This window comes from Cygnus atratus, chromosome Z (genome assembly GCF_013377495.2).
Source record: "Cygnus atratus isolate AKBS03 ecotype Queensland, Australia chromosome Z, CAtr_DNAZoo_HiC_assembly, whole genome shotgun sequence".
Taxonomy (NCBI): Eukaryota; Metazoa; Chordata; class Aves; order Anseriformes; family Anatidae; genus Cygnus; species Cygnus atratus.
The window spans coordinates 11,264,556-11,281,915 of NC_066396.1; the positions used below are offsets into that span (position 1 = coordinate 11,264,556).

Consider the following 17,360-nt stretch of genomic DNA (forward strand, 5'->3'; position numbering starts at 1 on the left):
ACTGTGACTGAAAACTTGAGATGATCACAAAACTGTATCTCAATTGCAGTTTCCTGCATTGCATTGAATTGTTCTCAATTTTGAATCTGCCTCAACCTGCACGATTACACTAATTAAGTGTATCCTGAGAGCAAAACAATTTGATTCAAAAGAAGGTAGCACATAAAGCTGTGGTGAAAATGAAATGCAGAAGTTGAGATTTGCTCCTATAACAGCACTGGCGACCTAGAGAGATACAGGGTGGGAAATAATGATAGATTTACTTAAAGAACTGTTGAGCCAAGCATGTGCAGATCTTATGTGAATTGGTATGTACTTTTTACACACTTCTACCCACCGTGAAACTAAACTGGAATGATGGAATACAATGAAGAACAAATTTTCACGCTTAGCATTGACAAAATTTATATAACTGAGCAATCTTGAAAAACGTATTTTCTAAGAATTTTGCTATGCTAAAAAAGCAAATCAAAACCATAGTTTGTAATACTTCCGGAGTTCAAAGTATTGTTGAAGCTTCTCTGTACAATCTAACAGGATGCATCTTTTTTCTTCTCATAGTAACTCTGTAATAGCACACACTTTCATTTAATTATTCCTTTAATAAAATTGCAGAATTGGTCTTTAAAATTTGACAAGTATTCTACAAGGGGTCATTTTTTTAGCTGAAGAAATTACAACAAAAACGTATAGCAGAATATTACATAATACAGGTACCTGTGGTCCAGCACAGCTGATCTTACAAACATCACAGTAGTGGATCTGGGGTGGTTTGGGAGGTTGTTTTGGTTTCAGTTGCTTATTTTGGAATGGTGTCTTTTTAGTAAAGGTGGTCCCTGTCCAAGCAGCTGTTGCAGCAGCAGCAGCAGCAGCTGCTGCTGCCTGTTTCTGTTGCTGCTGCTGCTGCTGGTAATAGGACGATGCAGCTGAATACACAGCAGCTTCATAGCCAGAATAAGAGGTACCTCAAAGATAAAAATAAAATAAATATTACATCACTGTACAGTACAACACGTACCAATTACATAACACAGTAGTTACAAGCATGCTGCGTAATAGAGTGTGTGTGGGGATATAAACAATTTATTGATAGCATGTTACACATTCCAAGTTTTTCTTGATGTTTCACACTACACAAATACAAATACAGCATACCACTTGTATCGGGAATATTTGATTTTTTTTTGACATCCTTGCAGACACACAGTTATGTTGCTGGATATATCAAAGCATCCCTAAAGAATATGTGAAAATTCCTGGTACATCTGGCAAGACTGAGTATGACGTAACAAGAATAAAATATTTCTCAAAGGCCAGTTGGAATAAATAGTCTTTTGGAACCAGATTTACTGTTCAAGATCCAAAATTGAAAGGAGGACAGAAATTATGTAAAGGAAGGGAAAAAAATGAAAAGACAGAAATGCTAGTGCTATTACATTCTACTTCAGTGATTTAAATTGTTTTAGTGCAAATCTGCTTGTCTGCTAAAACCTCTGCAACACACCCCAGGTATGCATTGCTTGATTTCTAGTATAAAAGCTGAATAAATCAAGGAAACTGGGCTTTCATACTTTTGAGCTAGTTTTCCCATAAACTTTCTACATCTACTCGTTCAACTATTTTAATCTTCTGATCAGGTTCTCTTTAAAGGAAGTCCCTTTAAAATCCCTTTTTAAACAGAAAACAAACAAAACAAAAAAATTCAAGGTAGCTATAACATGCCAGTTGATCAACATCCAGCCATAAACCTTAAGTTTCTTTTCACCTTTAACTAGGATTTGGATTTCTAATGTTTAAAGGAAAGTGGTTTTGTTATTTTTTTAGCACACATTCTCCTCCCATTTTGGACCAATACAACCCCAAATTACAAGATTTATATTGCATTGTTCCTCTCTGTTGTTTGATAGCATCACGCTCTCTTCCAATTTCCCTGGGTTTTATTTGTGTGGATGTGTCTCTTCATTTTTTTCTACTCCCCCATCTTTTCTCTCCAAAACTTATAATAAGTCACAAAACACTGTGCACATACCATTGCTAATACTTTCTATATTTTCACATGTAACAAAATAGGCATATTTAATCATCAAAATTCTTTTAAAGATAAATCTTTATACTGGCAAAACATTTTGATGTAACTGGCTGATAGTTCTCAGTAGACTATGATGTAATTGAACACAAATGTTCTGAGTATTTAAATCCTGTAATCTTCTGTAATAATTGCAAAGATCCCAGCAGCATAATATGCAAAACTCTTACCAGAGTAAGTAACCGCTGTTGTACTGTACGTTGCACTTTGAGTATAGGATGGAACAACAGTAGCTGCAGCTGCTACTGGCTGCACAGTAGAGGATACCGGATATATAGAAAATGTAGTTGTTGCTGGACTTGGGGTTGCAGGTTTTATAGCTGTCACTTGTCGCGTTTGTTGAGCTTGAGTATATTGAGTTGCCCCTTGGCTATATCCTGCTTTTGGAGCTAAAGATAGAAAACAGAAGTATACAAAATTAGATAGGTTTTAGTTGAATGCAGTGTAAACCGTATTAAGTAATGCTTAATACCTAATAACATTCTGGGAATTAAATATAACAAGGGGAGGTGGTTTTTTCGCTTTGGTTCCTTTATTACTATATTATTACTATTTTTAACAATCATGGTTATGCATTGTGCAATTGTGTAACACACAACTGTGTAATTATGCCTTAGGTCACATTAGTAAGCTTCAGATTTATTTATTTTTTTAAACTATGCTGCCATGTTCTCAAATAACCTTCTCATTCAGTGGTTTTACTGGAATATACTCAGGCAAAGAACATCTAAACCTTCATAATACTTCTCATTAATGTAAAAAAAAATTACGCTTAGTAGCAGTCATGATACCAATAATTAAAGAACCACATACATCATTAAGTAACCACAGAATTACAAATGAAGTCTAACCAAATTATCATATGAACCCACCATTGACTATTTGTACCTAGTTTAGCAAACTTTCTAGACAAATTAGCAAAGTGTTTCCCTAGAAGTATGTTTTGTGTGCATTTAATAACAACCCAAAACTCAAAGATAGTTGCTTACAGCAACGTCCCAATAACATTTAAGTTCTAGATGCAGCATATTCTTCTACATATTGACAAGGATTACATGAGAAAACTAACCAAAAAAAATCTTGGTAATGTGATATGTTCAAGGACATACTTTTAAGGCATTAATATATTACCCACACTGTATAATGACAGGAGCTGGAAGCATGCAACCCACCTGTCTGGTAGTATGATTCAGCTACTGAAGGTTGAGGCTGGGCAGCAGCAGCCACAGCTGCAGCAGTTGCTGTTGGCTGTTGATAGTATTGTTTGCTGTCATAAGCTACAGCTGGGGCAGTAGATCGAACATATGAGTAGGAATCCTAAAAATTAAAAAAAAAGAAAAAAGAAAAAAGAAAAAGAAAACAGTTATTTTCTCCTTAAAATAGGTATCTGGAATAATAAAGATCATTAGGAGAGTCAAAAATAAAAACAACATATTTCCTGCTAGTCTATACTCAAGGAGATTATTTTTTAAAAAATTATTTACGGAGACAATATATGTAGATATATGCATTAAAGAAATTAAATTTGTTTACAAACAGTTCCATACAGAAGACAATCCTGATAATTTCAGACTTAATATAGAAATTAACCTCATACTTTTAAATCACATTCCCTTCCACACTATTTTTGTAACTGAAAAGCAACTACTTTTCTGTAGTTTTTTTCATAGGGACTATATCAAATTTCTAAAATATATGAAGGAAAAAACAACACTGATCTCCCACAAAATGTGAATTTCCATAAACCACAAAAAAAGTCACAAGGTTAGAAACATCACCCTATATTTGCCTTAAAAATCCCATAAATAAGAGTATTTTTCTTGGTTGTATTTTTTAGAGTATGGAAGCGACACTTTTAAAGCCTTCTTCTTTTTCTGACATATCAACTGTTCCATGAGGGAACCATAAACTAGTCTAGAAGGGCAAGGCAAGTAGCCAATTCAACACAGCCAAAACTCAGAAGATGGTAAGTAAGCTTAGAAGAGGTGATCCTGGAAACCACTATATGCATGTATGTGTATTTTCTCATCCTTAACATGTTTATGGTAAAGTGTTACTAACTGACCAACTACTGGGTAGCAAGGCATGAGCTACATTAGTCTACTGACATATGAAATTTCTTTTTATTTCCAAGAAATATAACAGTACTTTTTTCCATCCAACCTCCATAAAGTGGAATTATTTTTCTCTTTAATTTAGGGGACTCTCTTATCTGTCTGAATACTTCTTGTAACTGACTACCTTAACGACCTTGTGAGTATACACCCAACTGGAAGGACTCCTAGGTTACATACAATGCATTATCATATGTAACAAATTCTGAAAACTGCACGAAAGAACTGATTACACAGAGCAACAGTACCATCCTTTTAAACAAACAAAACCACTAATTAGAATCTATATAATGCCTTGATAATTTTATAACTAATATATTAGAGAGATATTACATGGGACATACTACTTCAACATCCTCTGCCTCACTAGTAAATGCAAATTTTAAATATGAGCCATGTCACAAAATTTATATAATTCTCGTACATAAACACACCAGCCTAGAGATATCCACTGAAGACTTACACTAATGAATGCTAATGTAGAAAAAAAAGCTGTTAAAAATACAAATAAAACTCACATTTCCACTGGAAAACTACCTGGCCATGCAAAACCCCTACTCTTTCTGCATCTAAACTGTCTGACTGAAACCAATCAGCTAGAATTACTGAAGTCCATATACACCTGTTTTATGTGAATCTAGACAGACAGGAAAAATTGCAACTTCTAACTCTCTTCTAAAAACTGGACAGGAGTAAACACGTATGTTAGAAAGTCCCAAGATGACCTCTACAGACTGAAATCTTCCAGCTGCAAAACGGATGAAGCACTCTGATTTACACTGCAAGTTTATTTATTCATGAACTGAGAAGGAATATGATTCAGTAACAGGATGCTGTCATACTACGTTTAAGCCAGTGCAAGAATGGGAAATTGTTTGAGGAACCAACACACCTCTCCTCACAGCCTTGTGTCATTGCACCTTTACCTCTTGCACTGACATCACAACTGTGCAGAGGCAAACAAATTTAATTTAGCTTGTTAATCCCATGGAAAGATCCTCCTTTTTTCATTGGTTAGTTTTCTACGGGATCCTTTTCCTGAACTGACCCACCCGAATGCTGACAACTGCTGGACTCATCACAAGAAAGTGTCAACAGAAGACAGGGAAAGATGAAAATAGAGAAACAGTTCCCTTTTGTGGCAGTCTGTAGTCACACAAGGTTAGGCAGTGACCTCGTTCGTGCAAAGAGCCGCCAAAAAAGGTGGTTCCTCTCCTAAGGCAATCTTCTATCCTCTTACGTTTGGTGCTGCAACTCCTGTGGCACCCACAAATCTGATGAGAGAACAATTTCTACCTCCCACTGAAAATTTTTATTGAAACATTTCTGTCAGCTAAGTCAGTTCCATGACCTGATTTAACACATGCTACTTGAACATTTAGGCTAGCCAAGACAGCACTACTTTTCTCAGCAGTTGTTCACAAAATCACTTGGAGGTAAATGTCAGTTCACTATTGTGTGAATGTCTTAGATCCTGCAGTAGTACTGCTGACAATTCTGTATGTGGGCCACAAGACCGCAGTCACTTCACACAATCGGTTTCAGCTGCTGAGTAATTTGTGTTGTACTCATGCTGTGATTCACAGAAGGAGAAAAAAAAAAACAACAAATACCATCACATTCTCTTACCCAAACAGGCCTCTCCTTTTCAACATGTAATTTAAAAACCATTAAACAGAGCATTTTTTTTTAACATACCTGGTAATTCTGTGTAGTGACAGGAGGTGGTGGTGGTGGAGCTTCTTGTTGCCTCTGTGTGTAACCATAATCTGTAGCTGTGTGTGCCGTCGGGTAGCCTCCATATGCAGCAGCTGTTGCAGCAGCTGCGACAGCTACTGGAGCAGGCCTGGCTACTGCAACCGTAGCTGCTGCTGGGGCATAGGCTGCAGTAACCGTGTGTGCAGCGACTGGGGCCTGGTGGACAGTGTAGCTAGCAACTGTAGTTGGATGGGAATAGGCTACACCCGAAGCAGGCTGCTGGCTACATGGGAAAAAGACAGTAAGTAAATAATTAGATTAATTCAACATATTAAGCTCATACATAAACATGTCAAAATCCTGGATTTGATCAATACTTGTCTGTTCTATAAACAAACCAGGAATGTCTATCTACCTATGTATACACTTCAATGGCTAGTATTACCTCTTCTTCACTCTCTTAAAAAACAACACTATATTATTTTGAAGCTTCTGTGGATATAGAAATATCAAGTGGCTGATGACTTTCTTCTTAGAGAGGGTTTGTGGGTTTGTTCTGTGGTTATTTTTTTTCTGAAGCAGTGGAACAGAAGTCTTTCATTCAATGTTTCAAACCATTATCTTTTCATATCTGACAAGTTTGTAAGAGCTTCATTAGTTCTTTAATAAAACCACCTGTCAAATTAAGAAAAATACTACTTTTCTATGACAGCTCATTATTGACCTGCACTTGCATGATGTTTTTCAGTAAACCATATTAAAGCTATGAGCTTTTAAAGACTTCCATGAAAATTAACTCAGAACTCTTAAAGTTAAGGCAGACACACTTCAAAACATACCTCTAATACCAGGCTTTTCCCGCTAAAGTTTAGAATTATAAAATACTGGCCGCACTTGCACAGAAGTACACTGCCTCACCACATGAAGCATCATCAAAAGACAGCCAAATCAAGCAAGATGACTGCCACCAGAGCTCTGGCAAACTTCCAGGAACATGCTGTGACTAATGTGCCTTTCTAATATTTGCAGGTAGGACATTAATATGCGGCTATTTACTAAGAATGAGTAATTACTAACTGTGGAAACAGAAAATAAATAATAGGTTTAATTATTTGAACAGAAACTGATGTTACTGTCTTACTTCTGTACCCATTACGATTAAAAGCTTACAATAGTAGTTTTGCTTTTTAAACAAATGAAACAAACTAGGCAAAATATCATTATCTGGAACAATGATATGAAATGGGGATTCAGTGATTATTCTGATTTTTTATACATTTCTAGCACTGTTCAATAATACTTAAGAATCTATATAGAGTTTTACATCTCCATAGAACTACTAGAAGATAATTCAAACCCAATTTCATGTCTATCGAGGAGATAATATCCACTATTTTAAAGAAAATAGAAACGATATCTCACTTGAAAGAAAAACACTCAGTGGCAAAGTGGAATTGAAGAATGCTTATATTCAAAACCAAAAGGAACAAGAAGTCACAACAGTTTTTCCAAGAGAGCAATATTCTCCCTGACATAACTATCAGAAACAAAGCACGTTTGTGCTGTAGAAATGTTTGCTAAAAACATTTCCATAACTCCCTTGTGTTTAGTAATTAAAAATAAAATGAAATCGTCATTTAATTAGAGCAGAACACATTGACTTTAACAGATTAAAAAGTCATTTTTATGGCAGAAACACACAGAGAAAATTTTATTACTACTGGACTTCCATGTCTGGACTCTACCTTCTTCCCACCATAGTCCCCTGACATTTCATTTGTTAAAAGACCAATTACAGTACATCCAAACTGAACGCAGTTGTGAGTTGTACTCACGATTATATTTCATTTTATTTTCAGCTTCTTAATGTTAACAGTGGAAGGATAAGACCTAAAATACTTTGGTGTAGCTCCTACCACTGCTTGAAACAATTCCTCCTACCTGATCTATATAGGTAGTGCCTTTGTTTTGTTAGCATAGGGTCAGAAATCAACTGTGTCAGAAAACTCATGAAGACTATTTTAAGATGGTAAAAGTGAATGATAATCTATAAAATTAGGCTGCGGTATTTATGTACCTAGCAGCACAAAAGTGTTAAACATTCACAAGTTCTGAGGTAATTCACAGTATCATATGCATCTACTCAGAATGTATTACACTGGGAAAACAGGCAGCCTTATACTTTCACTTGGACTTCACGTGAACCTATCAACAGTCCAATACTGTCAACAAAGGGTCAGTCTTGCTCCACCCCATCCTCATTCTCTCTCTTCCCTCCTCCCATATACCAAATCTGGCCATGCCATATTTCATTCCTTGGGCTAGTTCTGCTTTTCATTACTCTAGCAGAAAAGTACAAGATTTTTTTTTTCCCTTGGCCCATTTTCTGACATGGTAGAACAGTTAGAAATATTGGAGCTCACAGAACAGTCTGACTGCCAGAACTGACGTGAGGCATATGTATGGAAAAAAAACTTGAAGGGGGAGAAAGGAGAGGGACCTGCCAAGGCAGCAAAAATTGGCTCTTCGAGTTTCATGAAACCATGCTCAAATTGCTATCACAAAATAGTATCACAGAACCACAGAATCATTAAGGTTGGAAAAGACCTCCAAGATCATCTGGTCCAATCACTCCCCTACCACCGTCACCCACTAAACCATGTCCCGAAGCACCACGTCCAACCTTTCCCTGAACACCCCCAGGGACGGTGACTCCACCACCCCCCTGGGCAACCCGTCCCAATGCCTGACCGCTCTTTCTGAGAAGAAATGTCTCCTCATTGCCAACCTGAACCTCCCCTGCTGCAACTTGAGGCCCTTCCCTCTTGTCCCAGTAACAGCACTACAGTGCTCACACCACATTACGTGGTAACATTATCAGCCAGTTTATCAAAGAAAATGCTTTTATTCTCAGAAATACATGATTAAAGCTACCTGACAGTTTTCTGTATTCAACAGTGCAAAGAGATCATGATCGTACTATCAACAAGATTCTACTCGGTCTCATTTCTTCTTTGTTATTTTTGTATTAAATTTCCTTATCATGGTATAGAATTAACAGCCCCAATCATTTGATTTCTAAGGCCAATACAGTTCTATTACCATTTTTACTTTAGCAAACCTGTTCCCCTTGCTTCTGCAACATCATGCAGAGCTAGTGATCGAGTTTGCAAGATTACAACAAAAATATTCTAGAACTGGTTGCTTCTTCCTTTTTGAAAGAACTACTCATTGTTACAGAAGTTCACATAGTTTTTTCCAAATGTATGGGCTTCCTTTTTCTCCTCAAGTTCTTACTGAAAACCTTTTAACATTTAAGATGACCAGACTCTTCCATGTAATTAACCTACACCTAAAGATTTTTGTGCCAACTTCGTCACTTGACTTACAGGAGGTTTTATCCTTGTTCAGGGACAAATGCCTCATCGCACAACTTACCTCCTCTCAGACTATTTGGTCAGACCCCCTGTTCCACCCGTCTTTCTTGCAATGCATCTTTGCACCTATTTACTACCTACCCATCTTTTGTGGCTATGGATGGCACCAATTCAGATGAAGGTTCAGCTGTGCTTGCTACCCAGTACTTTCTTTCCAGTCTGTCTTCCTCAGAGAAGCTTCTTGTAAAGCTACCCATGTATTGACAGTACCTCCCTCGCATCAAACACTAAGACATGCCATACTAAAGTAAGTACTAAATAACAATCAACCAAACCCTGGATAAGTCCACTGTAATTATTCCTATTTGATGATCACTCTTCTAATAACTACCCCTACCAGTACGTCTCTACAATTATTTTATTAATCTCTACATTAAGTAATAATTTTCCACACTGCACCTCATCAAATATTTTACCTTAGTCCCAGTAAACAAGACCCAAAGACTTAGGCATGTGATCAAGTTATTAGAGCAACAATGAATATGTCAGCTGACCTACGGTAACAAAACACGTGCATGTTCTTCAACACAACAAAGAAAGTAATTCAGTTTAGTTTAATCACCCAACACAGTGGGAAAAAGTTGAACTAAATTCCTCCGTATGTTCTATGGGCTAAGAACATGCAAACAATTACTGCAGCGCAAACAATTACTGCAGCACAGCTGCCACAAACAAATTCAATGGTCTGTTAACTAAGCCATTTTTCTGTGCAGGTCAGATCTTTTCTTGCCCAAAATAAATTTTCACATCCTTATAAGCACCTCTGAATTTGCAGTTCCACTGAGACCAACTGGCTTTACTAAACGGGCAAAGCTTAAAAACACTAAATAATTTAGATTGAAACAAACCTTTGGAAATCATCTCTTCTAATCCTACACTCAAAGCACAGCTTATTTTGAAGTTAGATTATGTTTCTCAGGGTTTCCTCCAGTCACTTTCTGATTATTTCCAGGAAAGCAAAGGAGTCCTAGATGAACATTTACTTAAAGTAAACGCAACTTATGACCACCCAATTCAAGGTAACTTCATATTACAATTCTTACAGTGTTTTAACTTACTCTGAAAACAAAATCAAAATAAACGTAATTCTTTGATTTAAGTTATTAGTAAAGGACTTGGCAGCTTCAAATTGCACTTTTGCTGTATAATACTATGCTAATAATATAATGCTAATAATACATCACCTACCAGAGATTTTCATTCAAAAAATATTTTCAATTCATGCCAACCTATTTCTTTAGCTGATCATAATAGGAACAGTGCTTCCCCACCAAGCTCACTTCCATTTCTCTTTTCTAGGAACAACACACATTAATCAATAAGGATCTTCCAGTTCAGATTTCACTGTATTTTCACTATCCCAGCCACAGCCAGTTTACAGTCTACACATTGCACTAAAGTCTTCTGCTCCAGGTTCTGTAGATGTTTCAGTCAGCTTTAAAAGGTCATTTCCAGCACCATACCTAATTTACTGTCTTTCCCTAACTGCCCTAAATTGCTACCATTCATATCCATATTTCCCCATGTTCTTTGCTTCTTACTGCCAAATAAATCTGCTTCTTTTCAAATTTTACACCCCACTGTATACCTAGCTTGCTCTTATCTTCCATAAGGTACCTAAGAAACCTTCAGATTGAGAATGAGCTCTTTATTCACAATTATTGGACTACAGTGCATGAGAAAAGTATTTTTTTGTAAAAAAAAAATAATCATTGACTCAATCTTTGAAGAACACCTATACTAATATCTACAGCATTAATGTTGGAAAATACTAATCAAATCTTTCTGATGTGTTAATACCTGGGGAAAAGTGCCATATATGAAATACCAATATGATATTACCCCTCCTAGATAAGACTCTCTGCAGCAAGCTGTGACCATACATCTTTTTCCACACTGATCTCCAATCCCCTATCAACTCGATTTTCTGGGGGGTAAAGGGATGCACTGTTCTGCAATCTTGCAGAATTCATCCCAGAGCAAAGGCCACTGGAGAAGTTAGCCTTGTCCATATTGCTGTGTGCTGTATGAAACTTCTTTCACCAAGTCAAAGGAAGTTTTGCAAACTAGACTTAAGACTATGAATGTAGCTGCAGTGTTAGTATCAGCATTTGGTATTGTATATACTCAGATCTGTGATTCTCAACCAGTGTAACATGTAGAAAACTTTTCTCCATTTGCAAATTTTAAGTCACAGAATCCCAGAATGGCTGAGGTTGGAAGGGACCTCTGGAGGGCATGTGGTCCGACCCCCTGCCCAAGCAGGGACACCCAGAGCAGGATGCCCAGGTGTCCAGGTGTGAAGACCTCCAAGGAGAGAAACTCTACCACCTCTCTGGGCAACCTGTGCCAGTGCTGTCACCCGCACCACAGAGAAGCGCTGTCTGATGCTCAGAGGGAGCCTCCTGTGTTCCAGTTAGTGCCCACTGCCTCTTGTCCTGGCACTGGGAGCCACTAAAGAGAGCCTGGCTCCATCCCCTTTGCACCCTCCCTTCAGATATTTCTAGACATCGATAAGATCCACCCCCGAGCCTCCTCTCTTCCAGGCTGAGCAGTCCCAGCTCTCTCCACATAGGAGAGGTGCTGCAAGTCCCTTCATCTTGGTGGCCCACCAAGGTTGCCCTCGCTTAGACTCTTTTCAGTCCATGCCTCTCGTGTACCGAGGATTGAAGAACCAACCAGGCACAGTACTCAAGGTGTAGCCACACCAACACTGAATAGAGGGGAAGGACCACCTTCTCTTGACCTGCTGGCAATACTTTGCCTAATGCAGCCAAGAACTCCATTAGCCTTCTTCATAGCACGGGCACGTTCCTGACTCATGTCCACCAGGTCCCCTAGGTCCTTTTCTGCAGAACTGCCCCCCAGCATGTACTAGTGCCTGGGGCTGTTCCTCCCCAGGTGCAGAACTTTGTGAATCTCCTTGTTGAACTCCATCAAATCCCTGTCAGCCCACATCTCCAGCCTGTTGAGGTCCCTCTGGATGGCTGCATGGTCCTCTGGTGAGTAGACCACTCCTCCACTTTGTATCACCTGCACATTTACTGAGGATGCACTCTACCCCATTGTCCTGATTGTTAATGAAGATGTTAAACAAGACTGGACCCATTCCAAAACACAGAGGCATCGAAGAGTTATGATGCCCTCTGCCCAATTCTACACTGTGAAATCCACTAAGCTCCAGTATAGCTTAAAAAAAAAGAAGTGTGCTTGTAGGTAGAGAATTGCTGCCTGAACACTTACATTCGGTTAAGCTGAATTAAAACACCACCAACAAAATGTCCACACCCTGAGAACAAACTCCTGAAAACTCTTGTTCTGTTGGGCAGTTTTATTCCTCTTTTTAAAAAAAAAAAAAAAAAAAAAAAAGAATATTCAAGGAATGATTGAAAACCTCTTCTGTGCTGCACAAAAACCTTCACCAAGGAAACTGCAGCAGTGTTTTTGATATAGAAGAAGAAATATGGACTCTCAAAGTGTTTTTTCCATTTTGAAAGTCCTTATTTCTTTTTCCATGTGATGGTAGAGCGCTTCAAATTATTTTAGATCAGAAGCTGGCTAGGAAGCAGATGTTGCTGATCAATAGCAGTTAATGAAGAATTGGTGTCCCCTTAGCAAAACATTATTGTCCAGTTCCAAAATTATAAGAGTTTGTCTAGTTTAAATAGCTACATAATAAAGGTTTGAATAAAGGTTTGCAAGTGAGTAATATCCTTCCACAAAAACAAACTTAGATGGGAACTTTTAACTGTTAGATCTAATACAGCAGAACCCTCCCTTGTTAGTTACTTTTATAGATCAACACTGATGGAAGGCTTGGATTTCCAGTGACTTATCTGCCCAAGAGTGACAGAGAATTAAGAGCACTTAAATTTAAGAAGCAAATACTAAATCTTCCTCTGCAGTACACTTTGCTCTTGCCCTTTACCAGACATTGGCCTTTTCTATTCAAAATAATTGAGGCTTTGCTAAAAAAAAAAAAAGACAACAAAAAAACCACTGAAAGTAGAAAGCTTTATTTATTTAATGCTTTATTTCTTTTATTTATTAATATCAAGAAAATGTAACACGTGGATATAATGCTATTTTATCAGCTAATAACTTCAGGTGACTTGAGATTGTAAGATACTTTATTTTCCACATTAGGATGTCTGTGGAGTAAGCCATGCATTAAGCAACTTAATACGGTATCTTTAGCAATTATTGTCAGAGGAATTCACTTTCAAAAGAACACAGTATTTCTATACAGGGTATGCTGCATGTGAAAGGAAACAGAGAGGATAGTACAAAAAAGGCTCCCTATAAGCCTTGCATTTCTGCACACCAACTTATTTAACTTAAAAATGAATTACAGTTCACATGCACGTAAGCCCACAGAGTATAAAAATGCTGATCTCCTATGCATGTGTACTAACAACCAACACATAAATTTTAACTCTGCTGCTATTCCAGCTTGGTTTAGAGCATTGAACATTGAAAACTCTCTTCCTAGAGGCAAAGGACATTCTTGTGTTTTCAGCTTTAGCATTCTGAAGAGTGCTATTTGGACAGAGATTTTAGAGTAAGTCTAAAACCAATTGTCTCAACCCAAATTACCAGCTTCCTCAGAAACAACAACTTAACTATGTTTCTTGCATATTTTTTCATTTAAAGAAGTGATTTATATGCTAGCTTAGCATGACATTTAAACTACTCAAACATAATTTTAAAAATACAAATATCTAGAACTTAAGACAAAAAAAAAATAAGCCACATTTCTTGAAAATTCCCACTTCTTTGAATATTTTAGTATTAAGGAACTGTACTTATTGAGACCCAACTGTGGGATTTTTCAAAGTTTCATAGACTATTCTATCAATAGCAGAATAGAAAAGGTCTGTCTAAAAATATAATTCTGCAGTTTTTCTTTCAGTGACATCAAGATTGAAATGAGTATGACTTAACTCTCCAAAAACTAAATGAAGCGCTACAACCTGCTGCTTCTACAGAGAAATGGATAAAGAGGCACTACTGAATAACTGGTCAGATGAAGTTTCAGGTGTGTTAATGAAACCTGGGCAGAGTGAAAAATACTAAACATTTTTCTCCTGAACTCACTTAACAATAAACAGCATAAAATGCTGAAATAAAATATTCAGTTACAGTAAGTTAGTTTATATTTTAGAAGAGACTTTACTTCTGTTTTTCTAGTCTGTCACTTGATATAAGCATCAAACTTTAATGAAGATTTAATATAACTTTTTATAACTTTAACAAAACATATTACTTCCTATTATCACAATTCTGTGAACAGAATATTGATTGTAATGCAATTCACAAGAAATCCAAATGGAGACCTGAAGGTATGCAAGCATACAACTCTCTTGAATCCTGTTAAATTTTAGCAGCTTCTGGTAATGCATTCTACAGTCCAACCACACATGACCTGAAAAAGACATTTCCTTATAGCAATTTTAACTTTCTCTTCCTCTTCCCTGTTTCTAAAAACATCTTTGTATCATTCTATTACAAAAAGTACCGACTGCTACCACATAGCTAAATCATATGCTATCAATAACTCATCTCAAGGATGAATATGCTCATGTTTTTAATATACCTTCACTGTTTAATCTTCACATTCATTCTCACCACCTTCTTAAACCAATTAAATTAGGTAATGTTTCTTCTCTCTGTACCTCTGACCATAGCTGCAAGCATCTACATCAGTGATGCAATATATGCTCTGTATCTACCACCCCCATACTCAGTTGCACACAGACGGCTCATCCCTATATTGCTTTCTTCATCATCAAAACACTGTTTTTCTTCAAGTCTAGTTAACAGCCATGTTCACAATGATAGCACAACACAAAAAGAACTGAGCTCAAGATGTCACATCTGCCTAAAAAAATACCAACTACTAACATTTTCCCTGTCAGAAAAAACACACTAAAATTGGCAAGTTCTCTATTAGATGATAGAAACTTCACTAGTATGGAAAAATGTATTCAATTCTCAAAGCACTCTATATTTCCTGCCTTTAGCTGCTACTTTGCTTTTCTAGGTACCAATAATGCAACTGCACTTTACCCTACCTAGTAACAGACAAACTTTTACAAATAATTTAACACCCCAGAGTTACAATCGTCAATCTATTTTGAGGTTACAACTACAAAGGACTTTAGAATTAACAGAAAAGTTTCCCCAAGTGCTTGGTTCTTAAAGTCAAGAGCCTGTTGCAAATTTCACCTCATTGGCAGACTTCACTCTTACAAACGACAAAGCTTCCTCTTATTACTGAGGCACCTTTCCTCCCCAGATACCACCACCTCCTCTGATTCCCTATCAATAGTCAACAGCAGAACTGGCACACAGCCCACACTAACAAACCCAGAGCTCCTTATTGCCTTACTAATGTTGACATATCTCACTTGAGGGTGGCACTTCACTGGTTTGGAAACAAGTCTACCAAAATCTTTGCATAAACAGCAGTAGCTTATTGGACGCTTCTTGTGTACATTAAGCAAGATGGAACCGCAGGTTTAAGACACCACTTAAGACTACCATAGATTGAGCAAAGGAGAATCGGCAATATAGGCAGCTTGATCATATCAAGAAGTTCCTTTTGCTAAAAATGCATATCCTTTAAGATGTGATGCAACTCAGAGCAGCAAGGTCATAAAATTCACAGATAGAAAGCATTTACAATTTTACAATCTGAAATAAGTAGGTTCATCCTGTGATAAAATTATGATTACTTTTGTTCCCCATTCATTTTAAGCACAGCACCTGAATGCCAGACTAGCTATAACTGCAAGAATTCACTTCCATATGGCTGCCTAGAAGGCCACATCTTAACCCAAACTCACGAGCATCATGATTTGCTCTGTACCCAAACAGCTTCCTTTGCCCTTATGTGTTACGGCTTGCAATACCGAATGTATAATATTCACACTACTTGAGGACAATTTGAAGTTAACAAATCACTCCTAACTACCCTAGGATCTCCCATTTATGACCCGTCTCATTACAGCAGAACCTTGGTAAGAACATCACTAAGACGAAATTCAAAGGGTTACTCTATCTTCTTGAAACCAAAATTTTAACATGAGGTTGATTAAATGAAACCATTACATTTGCAAGCAAAGAAAAGCCCACTTCTCTATCCAAATTTTTCTCAATGCTCTCGTCTCTCCACCAGCATCCCCACATTTCAATCAGCCAACTTTAAAATAAAAGCGTAACAATGACTCTGCAGCATCGAAACAAGAATGCTATTTTTTTTTTGCATGTGAAAGACAAGCCAATATTAAGCTCTTCGTTTCAAACCGGAGACACACAGTGGTTCACGTGAGCTACAATGTGCACACACACACAAGAGAAGGGTACTGGTATCACCAAATTACGCATTTATTTCAGACTCCTAAATAGATTAGAACAGTTACTGAAATAAGTAACAGATGAGTTTTGCACCGCACACAGATTTATAACTTTAGGTTCTAATACCACCATCAGCAGAAAGTACACATTGTAAAGCTATTCCAATATTCAGAGAAATTTCCTGTATGGGTATTTGCATAATCTGATTCTTCTCTCATCAAGTCATATTATTACTGTGCAGTTCACAGAAGAATTCTAAATGAAGCGGGCAGCAGGAAGTTTTATGCAGTAACAACACTGAAAGGAACGAGAATGCTTCTAATCCATTATTTATAGGTTTAAAGGGCACTTAGCTCTTTTGCTGCCTTGGATTAAGTGTGAGATGAGGTAAGATTTCAGATGTACTTTTTGAAAACTATTATTCATGAACAAATAAAAAAGACATCTATTCCCTTTCTTATCTAGTCAATTCAGGAGCTATACTGCTTACATGTCACAACAGTAAACATGTTATCAACTCCTGAATGCTATGCTCATGAATCTCCCAAACCCAAGATCTAACACAGGAGCAGCTACCGATCATTCACTCGGCACAATAAGGATGAGACAATATTTAAATGATCCACCATGGCCACAAACAACCCAGAATCACAGGAAGACACACAG

At 37.3% G+C, this 17,360-nt stretch overlaps 1 protein-coding gene and 1 non-coding gene across 5 annotated transcripts in view; both read right to left on the reverse strand.

The window, feature by feature from the left end:
• Positions 1-17,360, reverse strand: part of ZFR (zinc finger RNA binding protein) — a 47,310-nt gene that overhangs the window by 26,485 nt on the left and 3,465 nt on the right. For all 4 annotated transcript variants that reach the window (XM_050716279.1, XM_035563832.2, XM_035563831.2 and 1 more), the window contains 4 exons: positions 5,899-6,181; positions 3,259-3,403; positions 2,257-2,475; positions 718-965 (listed from right to left, as the gene is read on the reverse strand). In XM_050716279.1, coding sequence (XP_050572236.1) covers positions 718-965; positions 2,257-2,475; positions 3,259-3,403; positions 5,899-6,181 — 895 coding nt within the window. The remainder of the gene's footprint in view (positions 1-717; positions 966-2,256; positions 2,476-3,258; positions 3,404-5,898; positions 6,182-17,360) is intronic.
• Positions 8,935-9,071, reverse strand: LOC118256714 (small nucleolar RNA SNORA66). Its single transcript, XR_004781304.1, has one exon. It is a non-coding gene; the product is annotated as a small nucleolar RNA SNORA66 (small nucleolar RNA).